The following is a 20,232-nucleotide window of genomic DNA, read 5'->3' as shown; positions in this document are numbered from 1 at the left end:
AGAGGTTTCTTAGCTGCTGCACCAAATGCCCAATGCTCTGTGTGTTTGCCCAGTTTCTCTTGTGGCTGGGTCAGGCCATGTGACCCAGTTTGACCTGTGAGCTACAAGGGGAAGCACTGTGTATTAACTTGGAGGAAGCATGTTTAAAGGAGAGAGCCTTTGCTCTCTTTGTCATCTCCTTTGTCCTTTCTTCCATTCCACTGTCAGGAACAGGGATATGCTGCAGGCCAGCTCGGACCAAGAGGAGCCCATTCTAAGAATGGTGTGATGGTGATCTGTGACGATCTGAGTGTGTGACAACTCTTAGAGACACACGTGAACTTTAGAGCTCTCTCATGGCGGAAATACTTTGTCACCTTATTTACACCACTATTATTTCTTGATAAATTTTTGTTTCAAAAGTAGCCAACCTTGATTTTAGCTGACAAAAGGGTGCCAGGAACCTGTTGACTGATTGCCAAGGCTCCCAGGCAAATACCCTTGAACAGCATACAAGATTGAAAGAATTTAGCTTTTCTTTAGCATTTCTGTTTATTCAGTTGATTTTGGCTAAAATGGGCTTGCTGAGATGGTTATGTAGTGAATGACTTTGATTATCTTTGCTTTCCCTACTTACAATCAAATTCAGTTTTAATGCTTCAGAGAATTCTTTCCACCAGGAAGAAATATTCCTCCTGGACATTTTAGAAAGTCTTCCCTATAAATGTCACTTTCAACAAATAAAAGTGGCTTTCCAGGTAGCATCAAAAATAACCAAAACTTTCATGAATTGACTAGAATAGCTTTTTTTAAAAATTGTTTAATGCTTCATAGTTCCTTCCTTCCTTCCTTCCTTCCTTCCTTCCTTCCTTCCTTCCTTCCTTCCTTCCTTCCTTCCTTCCTTTCTCTCTCTCTCTCTCTCTCTCTTTTTCTTTCTCTCTTTTTCTTTCTCTCTTTCTTTCAGGCAGAGTGCACAGTGAGAGAGAGAGAGAGACAGAGAGAAAGGTCTTCCTTTGCAGTTGGTTCATTCCCCAATGGCCACTGAGGCCGGAACAATACGGCCGGCGCACTGCGCTGATCCGAAGCCAGAAGCCAGGTGCTTCTCCTGGTCTCCCACACGGGTGCAGGGCCCAAGCACTTGGCCCATTCTCCACCGCACTCCCGGGCCACAGCAGAGAGCTGGACTGGAAGAGGAGCAACTGGGACAGAATCAGGCGCCCCAACCGGGACTAGAACCCAGGGTGCCGGTGCCGCAGGCAGAGGATTAGCCTATTGAGCTGTGGCGCCTGCCTAGAATAGCTTTTTAAAAACATTTATTTGAAAAGCAAAGCAATGGAGACACAGTGAGAAAGATTTTCCATCTACCTCTCTCACTGTGTCACCATCACTTTTCCTTTCTAATAAATAAATAATCAAATGCCTGCAAACATCTGGGGCTGAGCCAGGTTGGAGCCAGGCTGCAGGAACTTCACCCAGGTCTCTCACACGGGTGGCAGGAGCCCAAGTACTTGGGTCATCATCCTCTGCCTCTCAGGTACATTAGCAGGAGGCTGGATTGGAAGTGCCAGTAGCCAGGATTCCAACTGGCACTCCAATATAGAATGCAGGTGTTCTAAGCGATGGCTTAATTTACTATACCACAGCACGCACCCCTAGAACAAGTGTTCTTAACCAAGGAAGTCATAAATGGGTTTTGGGGCATCTGTGAATCTCCATCAGTATATGCAGTGTAACTTTGATTATGAATTGCTGTGGGGATAACGTCCATGGTTTTATCAAATTCTCACAGAAGACCTTGCCAACAAACTCAGAAAGATATTTTGGCGGAAGCATGTTTGTTCATGGAGCTGTCACTTTTAATGAGTGAAGACGATTGTTTTAGCAGAGTAGATAGTTTCTACTTAAACACAAAATTTCTATTTTGTACTTACTTCTAGAAAGGGCTTGAAAATCTCCCAAGTGGTTGAAATTATAAATTAAGTAATTAAAAAAAATATGTCTTCCACAGTACAGAAAAAAAAATATTTCAAATATTTAATAGCTTCAACAAGATCTGTCGGTGTCTACTGTTACACAGTGATCTGTGTATATATAAGCTACAAATTACTCAATGATTTAATTAGATGTTTAACTGTAATCTTCAACACTGAATTCTTAGGTAGCCAATGACTAGAAGTCCCTCATAATGTTGGTTTGGTTATTAGCCCTTGAGGCACTAGAGAAAACATACATGTTAGCATACTTCATAGAGAATGGTAACATTTTTCATGGAGGGCTGGGTATTTATCAGCAAATCAAACATACTTAGGGCTCCTCCTACTCTCCTAATAAGAGTACTGTTTACCAAGGATTTTCAAGAAACTAGAGAACGGAATGCAAACTCACAGTGTAGCAACAAAGGAAATGGAATGACTTGACAAGGATACAGTTAGACAAGATCATCTGGGTAAAGACAATAATGGAAATGGAGGTAACATTAATGCACATATGCATTAATCCATTTACTACATTTTGGAAGGAACTGACAATATAAATAGGAATATGTCATGGACATAACCTGAAATGAGGTCCTTTAAATTAACTAAAATCAAAATCAGACCTAAAACATGATGCTGAAACTTTTCCAGGTCATTAGATTTTTATCAGCATCAAAAATAACGATGGCGGCTTGGATACCAGTCTGCCACATTATATTTCAAGAAGGAAGTTCCTCACAAAGCTACCCAGTTCTCCCTGCACAGGTGGCTATAGTTTTCTTGGTGTTAGAGTAAAACAAACATAGTTCCTAGTCATTGCAATAGAAGCAATTACTTCAAGAGATGAACACACAGACACTTCGCTCCAAGCCTCTCAATGAGCTAATGATGGTCTCATAGTCTTGTGTGCAACCCAAGTTCACTGTCAGTCCCGGCCGCTTCTGCTGTCTTACCTGGTCAAAGTTGTACAGGGCGGCATGCAAATTGGCTCGCATTCCTGTGGGAGGCTCATTGGTGATCTTGATGGAGTTCTCCAGGAGTCCCTGGGGGATGATGTGCTCATCTGGGGTGGGCGCCGACTCTGCGCTCATGAAAACCCTGTAATCTCTGTGGCTGCCTTGGCTGAGCCGTTCAAGGAGTTTCTCCAAGGTTCCCAGCCACTTGGTTACCAGGTGGACATTCTGAAAAACAGTGTGTTATGACTCCTGGGAAACGGATGTGTATTGCTCGAATGGTAGGATTAGAACACCTTTTAGTTATATAAGGAGAATTCAACAAGTTTGTGGGAAAATGCATTTAGAAAATAAGTATATTTTGGTGCAAAAAAATTTTTGCAATCCATGAAGTTTTACCATAATAACTATTTTGCATGAACTTTGACAAAATGTTATTCATTTTATATATATATATATATATATATATATATATTTATATTTGAAAAGGCAGAGAGAGAGAGAGAGAGAGAGAATGCACACTAGCTCTCATATGCTGGTCCACTCCCCAAATGCATCAGCTGGGGCTCAGCTAGAACAAGCTGGAAACTGAAAACTCAACCTGGGTCTCTTGTGTGGAGCGCCAGGGACCCACGCACCTGAGCCATCACCTGCCAGCTCCTGGAGTACACATTAGCAGGAAGCCGGAATCAGGAGCAGAGCCAGGATTTGAACCCAGGCACTCACATATGGTATACAGGCACCCCAAGCGGCATCGTCACTCTGTACCAAACCCCAGCAGCCTCTCCCCACCCGAGGGAAGGTTGTGAAGCTCCCTTGTTTAAACGTGTTGCAAACTCAGAGAACTAGAATTAAAACCTTCCTTCATTATCCCATCATAAAAAGGAAAAATAAAAGCCCAACAGAACTGGGCGTGGAACACATCAAACACTCCATGTGACCACAGGGTGTCTCTGGAGTCCAGTCTCTTTCCATTGTATGTTCCTGCTTCGCACACCCACAGTCACTCCTGGCGTGGAGCTACCTACTACCTTCCTTTGTTCCAATTCAAGCCCAATTATTGGGACGAATCTGGGTTAGTTTGATAAAGCATAAAACTCCAAGTCAGAAAGGCACCTGATCACCCATGTCATTGCTTCTGATGGAAACCTCTATTCCACTCCTACTCACTGGTACACGGACTAAAAAGGGCACAAGGGAAGGAAGGCTAGCTAACAAAGAAAATAAGCTCTCCTTGTTAAAATGGCCTGTGGATTCTTAACACGTTGTTTTTCTTAAATCCTAGAGCTTACAAAAAAAAAAATGCTACCACCACCATCATTCTTTTTCACTTTGATGATTGACAAATTGTTCCTCCATTACTAAACAAACACCCACAGGGAACAGCTTGGTGTTGGTGTTGGTGTTGGAAGAGAGGTGCTTGGTGTAAAGGCTGTGCCTAACATGCTCTCTGGCTTTGGAGAAATTCTCAGTATACAATTGAAACATCACACCCAGGGCTTGGTGATTTTTTTCCATCAGAGAAAAAATGTTCAAGATTATCCCAGCTACAAAGATACATGGAACGAAGGCTAACAAGGAAGGGAATAGTAATGCAGGTACCCACTGAGGTCTTGCAAAAAGACCCACAGCAATTGCCTTGCTCACATTACTAATAGGCTGTAATTCCCTGGGCAAAGGTTGGACATTGATAGGGCTACAGGCTGAAAATTGTGTCCCCTACTCCAACTCAAACATTGAAGTCCTAAGCCTTAGTCCCTCAAAAGCGACTGTATTTGGAGATAGGTTCTTGGTTTGTTTTTTTTTTTTTTTTTAGTTATTATTATTTGAGAGGTAGAGTTACATAGAGAGGGAGAGACAAAGGTCTTCCATCAGCTGGTTCACTCCCCAAATAGCCGCAATGGCTGGAGCAGAGCTAATCTGAAGCCAGGAGCCAGGAGTTTCTTCAGGGTTTCCCACGTGGGTGCAGGGGCCCAAGCACATGGGCCATCTTCTACTGCCTTCCCAGGCCATAAGCAGAGAGCTGGATCGGAAATGGAACAGCCAGGACGCGAACTGGTGCCCACATGGGATGTTGGTGCTGCAAGCAGAGGCTTAGCCTACTATGCCACAGCGCCAGCCCCTGGAGACAGGCTCTTCAAGGAGGCAATGCAGGCTGCCTATGGCCTAGAGGAGGCCTTAATCTGATATGATGAACAGGAGAGTGAGACACAGAAAACTCAAGGAAAATCATGGAATGACACAGGGAGAAGCTGACCATCCACAAGACAGTGAGAGAGGCCTTGGGAGAAACCCTGTAGAAACCTTGACTTCAGATGTCCAGCTGTCAGAACCATGAGAAAGGAACTCTGTTGATGGAGCCACCTCGTGAGTGACACTTCGCTGTGACAGACCTAGCAAACTAATCCACTAAATAGGGGAGCCAGCTTCCCTTCCAATATGCTTGCTGCAAGGCTGTAGGGACCGTCCTTTTCACAGCAAACGGTGTTACTCATAAAAGTGAATAAAAACACAACCTGTTCCTTTAGTTGTATTATGTCCAATTCGGTGCCTATCGACTACGATAGCAGCTTTCTTGAAAAGTTTCCTTGAAAAAGTAAAAATGTCCTGCACCTGGGGCCAGCACTGTGGCATAGCAGGTAAAGCCACCACCTGTGGTGCTGGCATTCCATATGGGTACCTGTTCAAGTCCTGGCTGCTCCACTTCCAATCCAGTTCCCTGCTAATAGCCTGGGAAAATAGCAGAAGATGGTCCAAGCCCTCAGGCTCCTGTGCCCTTGTGGGAGACCTGTAAGAAACCCCAGGCTCCTAGCTGCAGATTGGCTCAGCTCCAGCTGTTGTGGCCATTTGGGGAGTGAACGAGTGGATGGAACATCTCTCTCTCTCTCTCTCCCTCTCTGCCTTTCAAATAAATAAATAAAATTTTAAAAAGAAACGTCCTAGGGAGTGACTGTGGAGGCAGAGTGTAGATAATCCTCCAGGTGAACCTTCGTGGACACAAGCACACTTTGGAGGAGAGCCTGAGAACCATTTTTGAGGGCACTGGCTGGCTGCTTGTCCAAGGAAAGAAAGGCCTGAGCAGAGCTGGCCTTGTGGTGCAGGGGGTTCAGACACTGCCATCCCATATGAGCACTGGTTTGTGTCCTGCCTGCTCCACTTCCGATCCAGCTCCCTACTCATGTGCCTGGGAAAGCAGCGGAGGATGGCCCAAGTGCTTGGGCCCCTGCACCCACATGAAAGACCTGGATGGATTCCAGGCTCCTGGCTTCAGCCTGGCCCAGCCCTTGCCTTTGCAGCCATTTGGGGAGTGAACCAATAGATGTAAGATCTCTCTCTCTCTCTCCATTCCTCCCTCTCTCTGTATCTCTGCCTTTCAATTAAGTAAATAAATATTTTTTAAAAGAAAGGCTTGTACAACAGGTTTAAGCAATGCACACATCCTGGGACTCTCCCACTTTGCCCATCAACCATGATTCTTGCTATCCAAGAACTCACAAACCATCTGGTGTGTGTACCAGATAAAGACAACTGCCAGCCTACCACTTCTACAGCTGTTTTCTCTGGAGTGTAGGCTTTTGATAAAATGTTACCTAAACACTGGGAGGAGGACTAATTGACCATTGCAGGATCTGGCCAAGAGCTAATTTCCATGTGCATACCTATCCTAGGCCTATGCTGATATTCACCTCAAATGTGAATTACAAACAATGTGACAAGTTTTCCTTATGTTGGTCTACTCTTTCTTCAAAGTCCTGCTTCTAGCTACCAATCAAGGGGTATTAGAAACATCTAGAAGCCTGGACAGCCAAAGGCCTGGCAGAATCTCTCCTCCTAGTTGTTGCTTGTGTGAGTAGAGGGATGGGGAGTGACAGGTAAAACTAAGCAGTTACATTTCAGGTAACTATGAACATAAATCAAAGGTCTGTAATAGAAACCCTAAAGTATATGCTTGACATTGACAAAATATGGTTTTTCACTTTAATGGTAAAATATACAGCATGAATTTTGGGTGGCAGCTAGTATCTTAGAGATACACAAATAAGAAAAATATTTTAGGGGCTGGTGCTGTGGTACAGTGGGTAAAGGTACTACCTACAGGACTGGCATCCCATATGGGCATCGGTTTGAGACCCAGCTGCTCCACTTCTGAGCCTGCTCTCTGCTCTGGCCTGGGGACACAGTGGAAGATGGCCCAAGTTCTTGGGCCTTGCACCTGCATGGGAGACCTGGAAGAGGCTCCTGGCTCCTGGATTGGTGCAGCTTTGGCTATTGTGGCCAGTTGGGGAGTGAACCAGCGGATGGAAGACCCTCCTGCCCCGCTTCTGATTCTGCCTTTCAAACAAATAAATAATCTTTAAAAAAAACATTTTACTTGGAACAATAAGATACTTTGGGGGTAACTATGCCTGTCCTCATGTTCTCTCCGGCCTGAGCTGCTGTGTGCCATGAGCAATGTTAAACAACTCTTTCCTTTGTGGGAAAGTTTTAGTTGACCAAAGTGTCAGAGCCTCAGCTGCTGTCCGAGAAGCAAACCACCCACTGCTAGCTAAGTGATTCTGAGCCTCAGAAGGGGGCACATTACCACCTCATGTCTCTTAACAAAGGCAGGCAGTGGGTAGCCCCAAAGGTCACGTTCCCCCAAAGAGAAGTCCCCTTGGACTCTGGACTGCTTCTTCATGAATCCAGTTTTATTTCAAGCAGAAATGCAAAAGGCATCAACACACTTGCCTACTGGAGACACCACAGGCAGCTAAGGTCGCCTCTTGGCATGAGTGGTGGCGTGGGCTGGCATAGTTCCCTGCTGCCACACAGACCCGGACGCGGGTGGCAGATCTGCCTCTTCCCAGCTCTGTGGGCCTGCGACTCTCCAGACCTCCCCAGGGCCCCCTTGTCTCCTCTTGATATCAAGAATTAAGACAGCAGAGCCTACGCTTGCAGCTGTGTGGTGAGAATTGCCTACTCCAGAGAACCATCCCCAGCCCTGCTGAGCTGGTGGGCCTTGCTTGTTGCAGGAGGTGGCAGAACACCCCTCAAGTGCCCCCTGATGCTGGCTTGTGCTCCACATGTTCTTGAGCTCTTGCTAGGATCTGCAGCCAGGGGGCCACCAGGTTGTAGAATCACAGACCTGTGTAGCGCCCATCCTAGAAGGGATGAAGCAGTAATCTACACCACTTTGGATGAAGCAGTAATCTACACCACTCTCTTCCCTTTGCAAAGGGAACAGACACACCCACCAAGGGGCACAGTCAGGGTTATATGAAATAATACCAGGCTACTTCCAGAAGTTCATGGAAAAGGGCAAAGAGAATTTTATTTTGGTGCAAAAATTCTGATGTCTGTGCTCAATGGTTTCATAACATGCATCTTTTCATTAGCTTCTGGAAGAACCCTGGTACATGTATCAAAATGGCACCGTGCAACGTCAGATAGTGGCTGACGGTGTTGGTGCACTGGCCAATGCTGCTTGTCCTCAAACATTCCTGGAATGTTCTAGATTCTGTATGTTAGGAGGATGATGAGGCTCCCTATTTTTTCTTTTTTTATATAGAGAACTTTTTTTAAAGATTTATTTATTCATTTCAAAGTCAGAGTTACACAGAGAGAGGAGAGGCAGAGAGAGAGAGAGAGAGAGAGGTCTTCCATCTGCTGGTTCACTCCCCAATTGGCTGCAATGGCTGGAGCTGGGCCAGTCCGAAGCCAGGAGCTTTTCCCAGGTCTCCCACACAGGTGCAGGGGCCCAAGGACTTGGGTCTTCCTCTATTGCCTTCCCAGGCCACAGCAGAGAGCTGGATCAGAAGTGGAACAGCCAGGACTCAAATAGGCACCCATATGGGATGCCGGCACTGCAGGTAGTGGCTTTATCTGCTAAGCCACAGTGCCAGCCCTCCCCCTGTTTTTTTCAATTTGTATTTATGTGTGTGTATGTGAGTGAGAGAGAGAGAGAATATCTTCCATTCACTTGTGTACTCTTTAAGTGCCCTCAATAACTGATACTGGAATAGGCCAAAGGCCAGTGCCGTGGCTCACTAGGCTAATCCTCCACCTGCGGCACTGGCACACCGCGTTCTAGTCCTGGTCGGGGCACCGGATTCTGTCCCAGTTGCTCCTCTTCCAGTCCAGCTCTCTGCTGTGGCCTGAGAGTGTAGTGGAAGATGGCCCAAGTGCTTGGGCCCTGCACCCGCATGGGAGACCAGGTGAAGCACCGGACTCCTGGCTTCAGATCAGCGCAGTGTGCCGGCTGCAGCGGCCATTGTGGGGTGAACCAACGGGAAAAAAAGGAAGCCCTTTGTCTCTCTCTCACTGTCCACTCTGCCTGTCAAAAAAAAAAAAAAAAAAAAAAAAGAAAAAGAAAGAAAGAAAGAAAAGAAAAAAAAAAAGGGAAAAGGGATTAGGCCAAAGCCAAAAACCCAGAAATCAATCCAGGTCTCCCACGTGGGTGGCAGGAACCCAATTACGTGAGTTACCACTGCTGCCACCTGGGCTCTCCATCGGCAGGAAGCTGGAGTCAGGAGCATAGCTGGGACTCTAACCCAGACACTGTGATGTGGGACACGGGCATTTCGGCATCCAGGATAAACGCCTGCCTCACTATTTTTCATTACAGTGCACAAAGGCCGGACAGTCTCTCAAGAGAGGACGGCCATCTGGGCCAGCCGAGCCCTCTACCCCTTGTGCAGGTGTCATGAGTGCTTTGCACGTGACCTCATGTTACGCCGCAGGCCTGTGGCGCTGGGCAGGCTCTCTGTGTACGCTCCGGGTTCTCCAGGAACACTCAGTACTCACTTGGAGGATGACCCAGTGTCCACATTGGGACGCCTTCTCCAGCGCCATTTCGGCCACCATCTCCTGGCCTTGTCCTAGAGACACATTGTGCAGTTTTCCCGAGTCGATTGTGAAGCCGAGTCTCTTGCCTGTTGAGAGGGGTGCACAGCCTCGTGAGAAGAAATGGCCATCGCGGAGGAGCGAAGAGTGCTGGGAACTCTGTGGTCACTGCTGCCCTCGGCTAGGTCACTTTCCTGAGCACCCCGAGTTAAGGCTGTGTTGTTTCCACGAGCGGCATTTTGAGCTCTCAACAGCTGCCTTAGTGCCTGCATTCAAGCAGCCAGTGGGGTTCAGTGCCTTGGGTTTGTGGATAATGAGGCTTTTGACACTCTGATAGACGGCAGCCATTGTTCTGCAGCTTTAGAAACTCCTGCAGGAGCAGCAAAGCCTTGCCCCCACAGAAAGGAGCAACAGGTGGTCGACGCCACAGCCGTCTTTGAACGGATCTGCTCCTTGGGCCAAGGCAGGAGACTCTCACCTGGTGAGGCTGCGTTTAAATTGAGCACAGCCAGGTCCCAGCTACATTAACCTGGTGTTCTCGGCATCGGCCGTGGGGGAACCATAATCCAGTGCACAAAGCGATAGCGCCTTGCACAATCGAACGCACTGGCTCTAATGACCATTATTTAGTTCGCAGGGTGGGCGCACGCGATTGCATGGGCATGGAGAAAATTGCCCTCCGGCCTTCGTACAGTCAAAAGGTGGGGAACAGCACAAAAGAAACGTGCATTATGCCAACGAGATGAATGTTCCATTTAAACATTTCTCCAGACTGCAGTGTGATTATCCCCAGGCTCTGACAAATCGCACACATACCCCCCCCACACACCCTTCCAAAGAACATAAGAGAACTCAAAGCAAGGGCAGGTGGGCAGTGGGCAGCCACGGGGGAGGGAGGGCAGGCTGGCAGCCTCCTGGGCACTCACCAAGCACTTCGAGGTCTTTAAGAGCATCCACCCCTGGAGACAGGATGAAGAACACTGGGGTGGCTGGGTTGCTGTCTTCCAGTGCTTTCCCTAAGTCCAGTCTGGTCCTCTCCACATACTTGGCCCCCAGTTTCTCCTCCACAAAATTTCTACAAAAAAAATAATGAAAGAAAACAATGCCAAATCCACAGATTTCAGTGGTTTTGACCTTGAGAAGTGTCACCGCTTGACTGATCTGAATCCACGGGCACAGGAGAGAAAGAAATTATCACCCAGGAGGTCCTGTTAGAATAGCAACACGAATCTAACTAGATTTACGCAGCAGGTCAATCAGTGAAACCCTGCTCGCTCTTTTTTTTTTTTTTTTTTTTTTTTGCAAGCTTTGACAATCAGAAGCCTACTGTCCATCTTGGGGGGCAACTGAGGTCCCCCCTCTGAGCACCATCAGCTGCCTGTGTGGGGCTCTGTACCCACTGTGTCCCCTGCCAGACTCTCCCATTACTTATTAACAGTTCATTAGATTTGCCGCAGTGCAATTTTCCAGCCTGCTGGGCTTCTCATGAATATACAAATGCTTTTTGGGGTGTTTCTAACACAGGGAAGCTCAATGAAGCGAGGAGGATTTTCTTGCAGCTTCGGAGTTAGCAGAAAGCCAGGACGAAGCAGAATTAACTTGGAAAGTAGGGTTCGGCAGCAGCTTCCGCAAAGGGAAAACTGGCCGAACTCAACAAAGAAAGAGGAAAGAACTCAAGACACAGGAATATCGCTGGAGAAAGCGGAACACCACAGGGGAGGAGGCGGAGAACACCACAGGGGAGGAGGCTGGTGAATTCAAATTAGGATAAGACTTGCGTGAATTAAGCAGCTTCTTATATCCACTGGGGAGCCAAGAGGGCCAAGTAAAAGGACCCTTGAACCGAGAGGCAAGTAAGGGGTTTCGGCTTCTCAATCGCATGGGTTATAAAGTTCTCCTTGAAAGGAACTCCTTTCTGTTTGACACGCCAGATCTTCAGGGCCAAAACGCTCCCACCGACTCAAGACGATGGGAATCGCCCTTGGGCAGTGCATCTTCCTGACCCCTGCTCTTTTCCCATCAAGTCCTCTCCTGCTGAGTTCAGAATTAGGCTTTTCAGGAAGGAGGCGCTGAGTCTAAGGACTAGCCGTCTGCTGAGTGACTTGCAAATGTTAACAGCAGCAGCGACTACATAAGGTCCAAGTGGCAGAACCACTTTGCGTTACTAGGGATGGTAAGCACTTCTGCAGGATACTGGCTAAGCTCACTTCCGTTTGCAAAAATGCTGGCTGCCCCACCTGAGAGCGTATGTCATCCGGTCAGGGCGCAAGGCTCTCAAAATAATCAGCTTCTGTATTAAACTCTTCTTTTTCCATTCTTGCGGTAGTTTTTCTTTTTCCGGGCATTCCGATTCCACCCACTTCCTCCACTGTTTGGCAGATCCTTCCAGATCTCGGTCTAGGCCTCGGAATTCTTCCACAAGGGCTATCGCCTGCAATTCGATAAGGAGACAAGGAGGAATGGGTGATCCGTAGCTCAGGGTTTGCGGCTGAGGATGTACTCATGGTACGCAAACACAGCGTGTTGGCCAAGTTTCCACTGCCCTCTCTGTATTTGCTCTGCACCCCTTTCTGCCTTGCTCAGAGGGTGATCTCTCAGGACAGCGCCCTGGGCCCTGGCCGGGTTGGGTTTGGTCAGCAGGAAGCGCTGAGAAGAGATTGGAGGAGAGAGGAGAGAGGGGCGGGGTCTTTTCCTCCCAGCCCTTTCCTGGTTGAGCAGCGGTTACGTCCCTCTGCCAGGGCCGCAGCTCCTGCCGCAGGCTCTCTTCACCTCCCTTCTCGGTAGTTCCAGTTTCTCAGTATTTCTCCCCTTTTCCCATCCTTTCTCATCCTTGGTTGATTTCCTGCTCACCCACACTGTGAACATATGCTGGTCACTGAACTCACTTCACTCCTTTGAATGTGCCATGTGTCTTGCTGAAACCCTGCTACACATTTGAACTTGAATTTAAAATGCTAAAGTGATAATTTAATTAATACACTAATTTTTAAGAAACTGAATCTAAATGTACCATAAGCATAAGGGATAACTTAGTTATTTCAGTGTATAGTATGTTTCCTTCTTGGAAAAAAGAACAGGGCAAGGCTTAGTACTTGTTGAACATCTCTAGAGAACTCCAGACCTTCCAAGAAGAAATTCTTAACACTGGCTTTTAGGACAGAAAAGTGGAGTGAGAATTGCTGGAGCCGGCACTGTGGTGGAGCAGGCTAAGCTGCCCCTGCAGTGCTGGCATCCCATATGGGCACAGGTTGTGTCCTTGCTGCTCTGCTTCTGATCCAGCTCCCTGCTGAGGAGCCTGGGAGGGCAGCAGAAGATGGCCCAAGCGCCTGGGCCTGTGCACTCACGTGGGAAACTCGGAAGAAGCTCCTGGCTCCTGGCTTTGGCCTGGCACAGTTCCGGCTGATGCAGCCATTTGGGGAGTGAACCAGTTGATGGGAGATCAATCTCCATCCCCCCCCCCCCCCAACTTCGCTCTATCTCTGCCTTTTAAATAAATAAATAAATCTTCAGACAAAATATATAAAAAGAATTACTAACTAGGGTTGAAGAATGACTGACATTTTTCTTCTAGCGTTCTATTTAAACATTTTATGATTAAACTACTAAATTGTCGCAGAATTTAAAAAAACTATGTATAGAGTGGAGAAATATAATTCACAAAGAAAACAAAATAAACCAGATGTAAGTGAATTGGAAAACTATTTTCATTTAAGTCACTTGACTTTTATCAAAGGTCCTGACAGACTGTACATCTTTACTAACAGTTTCCCTCCCACCCATAGGTCAAAAGCTCCAAATCAACTTAACAATACAAAGATTAACAACAGAACAACACATTCTATAGCATGTTTCTACAGCAGAAATAAAGGCGGGGAACAGCTTTACTTCTCACCTGGTGAGGCTGCGTTTAAACTGAGCACAGCCCGGTGCCAGCTACATTAACCTGGTGTTCTCGGCGCCTATCATCTAGATTTGTAAAACCTTGATTCTGTTCCGGAGAGACCGAATGTTTGAAATAAGACTGAGAAATGGTGCAGCCGTGTTTGTAACGCACCTTAATGGCACTCCAGGCCTGAGCGGTCAGGAAGTCGACGGGACTCGGGTACGTGTGCTCCACCGAGAGTCCAAGCAGGAGATCCAGCTCGGCCGGGTCTATCTCCTTCCTTCTCAACAGAATCTTGAGAGCACACAAAATTGGAAGGGTCATTTGGTGTACATGAAAATCACAACACAGGAGCAGTGGCCACTGAATAGGTCACAGACAAGCCCGCTGAGAATTGGAGCAGATATCTGAAACAGAGACTCTCCATTCGTACATGGAAGGATCTAAAAACCAAGATCAGGTATTTAACAAAATCACGAAAAACCTGATTTTTTTTTTGCAATACTAATCCCCATGACCATTAGCAATGAATCTGAAATATGCATTCACATTTACATTCCATTACAGCAGACTCAAAACTTAATTAGACAAAATGCAAAAGCCTCAGGTGACAATGGACTACGTTACTAAATAGAAGGTGTAACTAGTACCAAAGGGAAGGGGGGATAAAAAAAATAGACAGAAAGAGACAGAATCTTTCACCTACTGGTTCACTCTCCAAATTGCAAGCAACAGCCGGAACTGGACTAGTCCGAAGCTGGGAGCAGGAGCTTCCTTCAGGTCTCTCATGGGTGCAGGGGCCGAAGTACTTGAGCCATCCTCCACTGCTTTCCCAGGCCATTAGCAGAGAGCTGGATCAGAAGAGGAGCAGTCTGGATGCTACCAGCTTCCATGTGGGATCCTGGTGTTGCAGGTGGCGGTTTTACCCACTATTCCACAACACCGGCCCCAAAAGGAACTATTTTTAAATTCTGTGAACTTACAAAATTAAGCAGGTAAAAGTTTTTGTGTTTTATGCTATGCTAAAAATTATAATTATTTTCAAACTGCATTGTGAGCGGCAATATACATTAAAATAAAAATTTACTGGAGAATTAATTTTCCTTATTCAGTTTAATTTATTCCAACAAAGAACTATCCACAGAAATTTGAGGCTTTAGTTTAGGATTTTAGATTATAAATATCTAAGGCTTCCAAGGAAACGTTTTCAACAGAGGTGCATGCCACATATTATTGTCCCTGGCCCCTCTGTATAAAAACAAATAAAAGAGGGGGCCGGTGCTGTGGTACAGCGGGTTAATGCCCTGGCCTGAAGCACTGACATCCCATATGGGCGCCGGTTCTAGTCCCAGCTGCTCCTCTTCTGATCCAGCTCTCTGCTATGGCCTGGGAAAGCAGTGGAAGATGGCCCAAGTCCTTGGGCCTCTGCACCTGCATGGGAGACCAGAAGAAGCTCCTAGCTTTGGATTGGTGAAGCTCCAGTCATTGAGGCCATCTGGGGAGTGAACCAGCGGATGGAAGACCTCTCTCTCTGTCTCTACTTCTCTCTGTAACTCTGTCTTTCAAATAAATAAAATAAATCTTAAAAAAAAAAAAATAGAAGTAAGCCCTGACTTTGACTTAGAGCTTTTTGATGGGGTAAAAGTGAAAGCATTTAGTAGGAACTGAGCTCTGAATTTTGAGGTTTGCCCTTTTCCCGTGCTACAATACTCTCCCACGGCGAGCTCCTGGTCAACCCTCTGGTCACAGGGGAAGGGATCCACATTCCACCGCATGCTGTGTTCTGCTAAGGCAGGGTCTCTGTCGGGTCAGCTTCTCCCCATGCACTTTGGCTAAAGATATTTTCAACTGACAATGAGTTTACCGGGATATAACACCATCGTAAGTTGAGGGCTATCTGTATTTCCTTTTGCAATGTCTTACTTCCGTATTATAGACTTACTAAACCACCCATACCCATCTATTCTTTTGAAACCCAAAGGAATTTATGAATCCCAAAAATACTCGGAGCGAAGGTGCAGTTTCTCACGCACTGCAGGTGTTTATAACGTGCCTTCTTTGGGCCAGGCGCTTTGGAGGACATAAGATAGGCAAGGCACAGACCCTCCCTTGGGGTCTGGGTTGATGAAAACGTCATTCAGCAAATGAGCTAATAAAATGACGACACGCCGTCTTCATCTGGGACTGTTGTCCTCGGGGATGGTGGCGGTGGTTGCTGTTACCGGGGACATCTTTGTTTAAACAAAATATTTTCTAGACGTCCACTTGGAAGGGAGTCCAGGAGAAGCAGGTCCCACTGTAGTTTCTTTTTCAACTACTTTTTTTTTTTTTAATTTTTAACTGATAAATACTAGGTTACTTCAAAAAGTCCACAGGAGACAAAAGTAAATTCATTCTGGAACAAAAATATTGTGAAATCTATGCATACCTCGGGGCTTCAAAAAGTTCACAAAAATGCATATTATGAAAAAAAAACTATGTATAGATTTGAAAATGCTTTTGTACCATAAAAATCCTATCTGTTGGCCGGCGCCGCGGCTCAATAGGCTAATCTTCCACCTTGCGGTGCCGGCACACCGGGTTCTAGTCCCGGTCGGGGCGCCAGGTTCTGTCCCGGTTGCCCCTCTTCCAGGCCAGCTCTCTGTTGTGGCCAGGGAGTGCAGTGGAGGATGGCCCAAGTGCTTGGGCCCTGCACCCCATGGGAGACCAGGAGAAGCACCTGGCTCCTGCCGTCGGATCAGCGCGGTGCACCGGCCGCAGCGCGCGCTGGCCGCGGCGGCCATTGGAGGGTGAACCAACGGCAAAAGGAAGACCTTTCTCTCTGTCTCTCTCTCTCTCACTATCCACTCTGACTATCAAAAAAAAATCCTATCTGTTTATTTTCTTTTGGGGCTGGCACTATGGTGCAGTGGGTTACAGTCCCGGCCTGCAATGCTGGCATCCCACATGGGTGCCAGTTCGAGTCCCGGATGCTCCTCTTCCAATCCAGCTCTCTGCTATGGCCTGGGAAAGTAGTAGAAGATGGCCCAAGTCCTTGGGCCCCTGCACCTGTGTGGGAGACCCAGAAGAAGCTTCTAGCTCCTGGCTTCTGATTGGCTCAGCTCTGGCCATTGTGATCATTTGGGGAATGAATCAGCAGAATGGAAGACCTCTCTCTCTCCGGCTCTACCTCTCTCTGTAACTCTTTCAAATACATAAAATAATTCTTAAAAAATAAATTCCCTTTTCCATGAACTTTGGAAATACTTAATTATCTGTATTTATGGGGCATAATGTGATGCCTGGATATGTTTATATGGTAGAATAGATAAACCAAGCTAACCAACACATCCATCATCTCACATACTAATCATTAACATCTGATACCTATTTTGAAAGATATTAAATACACATAATGAAAGCACTATTAACTACATATTATAACATATGCTAATATACAGAATAATATATTATTAGCTATACACAATGAATACTAGTCCAGACCTAACAAGGTACGAAATCCTGTCATTTGTAACAACAGGATGACCCACTGGCTATTCTTTCAAAGGTCTCTGTTAAGAAACTTCTAGGACCACATGGATCTGGACCCATCACCCTGATCTCAAGGAAGTTTCTGGCAGCCCCTAGAAGGTTGCTTACAGGACCTGAGAAGGCGAGGAGGGTGCTCACGGATGCGTTTCAGGGTGGCCACCGTGGTGGGAGCTTCCAGCCCCACATCCACCCTCAGCAAAGCCCTGGGACCCAGGAGAAGGCTGTCACTTGCCAAGATGATGCCCCAGGAGACCCCCACTCTCCTCCTGTCACCAAGTAGCCGCACCTGCCTGCAGCAGGCCTCAGCCCTGGGTTGCAGGCTGCTGGGTAGTTAGTGATCTCACCTGGAAAGCCACCTGGGCCAGGAAGGTGAGCTTGTCCTCCTCGAACAGTGCCTGGCTGGTGTAGACGACGAGGGAGTGTGTGATGCTCTCCACGAGCGCGGAGATGCGGCCCTGCGAGTCCTCCACCTTGTCCGCCTGCTCCATGGCTCGGTGGAACAGCACGCTGAAAGCCTGGGAGAGTTCATGCGGTCAGCAAAGGGTGACGACTGGTGCCTGGAAGTCTAGCCAGCCCCAGACATACAGGGATACCATCTACAATGCATCTTTAGGGAGCAGACAGTAAAGCAGGACTTTTATGGGGGTTTAGGTGGGCTCTTAAAACCCTTCCTGGCACATGGCAGGTGCTTCCGAAAAGCATGTCTCCATAAAACCTACCCGCATCTCCCTCCCACCCAACTGGACCGCTCCATCCTCCCGGCTACCCAGCTACTTCTTTTAAAAAGATCTTCCTTTTAAATTGTGGGAAAATAAAGGTAGCACACAATTTGCTACCTCAGCAATTTTAACTACGTGGTTTGGCAATGTTAAGTGCATTCATATGGTTGCATGGTTGAGCTCCAGAAATTTTTCATCGTGTAAACCAGAGAGCTGTACCCATGAAACAGCAACCAGCTATGTCCCGTCTTCCAGACCCAGGTGGCCACCATTTTTTTGAGCGTCACCACCCTCCGTATCACACATTGAGTAGAGTCACCCTGTTCTTGTCTTCTTGTGACATGCCTATTTCATTTCAGATAATATTCCCAAGGTTCAACTATGTTCTAGTAGGTGTCAGAATTTCCTTCCCTGTTCAAGGTTAAATAATATTCCATTACTGTGACTACTGCTGCTGTGAATAGGGGAGTTCATGACATCTATTTGGGATTCTCTTGCAATTCTTTTGGGTATATATAGCCCCAAGTAGACTTGCTAGATTTTATGGTAATTCCATTTTTAGTTTTCTGAGGAACTACCATACAGTTTCTACCAGCAGTACATAGGAATCTAATTTTTCCATCCTCACCAACAATTATTTTCTGGTTGCTTTGGATAGTAGCTATCATAATGGATATAGAGTGAGATCTTATTAGAGAAAACTCCAATGATTAATGGTGGTGAGCATTTTTTTTTGTATGCATTTTGGCTATTTGGAGAAATGTCTATTTAAGCGCTTGGCCTGTTTTTCACCTGGGTTATTTGGTTTTTGTTGTTCTACCCATATACTTTGGGGATGGCCTTTTATTCCCATTAAAATTACTCTCCATATCTGTTTATCACTCTATTTCATGTGTTGGTTACAATGTGGCTGTTTGGACTTCTATGGATCTGTCTCTGTAAATCTCTGTTTAAATATATGTCTATATGTTTATAAGTAGAAATATAATATTTATTTTTGGCTGGTGAACAGGAGCCAGGACACAGATTGATTTACATCTTGCAGCATAAAAATTTGGAAGAAAGTAAAACCCTACAATGACAGATAGGTACAGTCTAGTACTGGTAATAAGTCACAAAAGTTACTTACTAATATTTAGTTTTAAATTAGGTTTTCAACATCTATACAACAAAGTTCACCCAGAGATGTACGGCTTGAGTCTTGCTAAGTGGATATATTCCAGAAACAGTCACTGCGAGTAAGACACAGAACCTCTCTACTTACATCAGTGCAAGCAAGTCTGCACTGCCATCCCCAGTCCCAGCCAATCACCGCTCTGCCTCTCGGATGGACTTCTGTCTTTTCTATGATTTCACATCAATAGGATCATATATTGTAGAATGGTTCCCACCCAGCTGCATTTTCTCAAGATAATGTTTTCATGACCTCTCCATGGTCATCTATCAGTAGTTCATGTTTTTTTTTTTTTTTTTTTTTGGGTGATATCCTACTGCACAGAAATACCAAATGTATATATCCATTCACTCTGTCAGTCCTTAGAATTATTTCCAAATTTGGACTACTATGAATAGAGTGTCTATGAACATTTGTGAACCAGCTTTATGTGTATACATCTATACAGGCATATGAGAGAGAGAGAGAGAGAGAGAGAGAGAGAGAGAGAGAGATTGATTGAGATTGAGATTTCCTCTAGGTAAACACTAGAGTTAAAATTCAAGACCATACTGGAACTATGTATTTACCTTTTTCTGAAATTGCCAAACTGTTTTTTCACATTGCATTCACTCCAATAGTTTGAGACTTGCAGTATCTGTGCACACACTTAGAAATAACAGTTCCCCCAAATTTAAGCGATTCTTCTGCTTATTTAGTAGGAACTAATTCTGCCTTAATATTCATTTTTCTTCATTTTTTTTTATTTTTGACAGGCAGAGTGGACAGTGAGAGAGAGAGACAGAGAGAGAAAGGTCTTCCTTTGCTGTTGGTTCACCCTCCAATGGCCGCCGCTGCAGCCGGCGCACCGCGCTGATCCGATGGCAGGAGCCAGGATCTAGGTGCTTTTCCTGGTCTCCCATGGGGTGCAGGGCCCAAGCACCTGGGCCATCCTCCACTGCACTCCCTGGCCACAGCAGAGAGCTGGCCTGGAAGTGGGGCAACCGGGACAGAATCCGGCGCCCCAACCGGGACTAGAACCTGGTGTGCCGGCGCCGCAAGGTGGAGGATTAGCCTATTGAGCCACGGCGCCGGCTCTTCTTCATTTTTTAAGGAATTATTTTATTTTATTTGGAAGTCAGAGTTACAGAGATAGAGACAGAGGGAAAGGGAGGGAGGGAGGGAGGGAGGAAGAGAGAATATCTTCCATCCACTG

At 46.3% G+C, this 20,232-nt stretch overlaps 1 protein-coding gene across 1 annotated transcript in view; it reads right to left on the bottom strand.

The window, feature by feature from the left end:
- The window catches only part of DNAH11 (dynein axonemal heavy chain 11), a gene marked incomplete in the record, with an annotated part of 360,436 nt that overhangs the window by 20,250 nt on the left and 319,954 nt on the right, over positions 1–20,232 (bottom strand). The window contains 6 exon segments of the mRNA XM_070059638.1: positions 2,909–3,136; positions 9,692–9,819; positions 10,657–10,805; positions 11,968–12,161; positions 13,785–13,907; positions 17,489–17,659. Coding sequence (XP_069915739.1) covers positions 2,909–3,136; positions 9,692–9,819; positions 10,657–10,805; positions 11,968–12,161; positions 13,785–13,907; positions 17,489–17,659 — 993 coding nt within the window.

The sequence above is a fragment of the Oryctolagus cuniculus genome, chromosome 16, assembly GCF_964237555.1.
Source record: "Oryctolagus cuniculus chromosome 16, mOryCun1.1, whole genome shotgun sequence".
Lineage (NCBI taxonomy): Eukaryota > Metazoa > Chordata > Mammalia > Lagomorpha > Leporidae > Oryctolagus > Oryctolagus cuniculus.
Note: the sequence above shows the minus strand (reverse complement) of the source record. Positions and strands in the feature narration are given on the sequence as shown.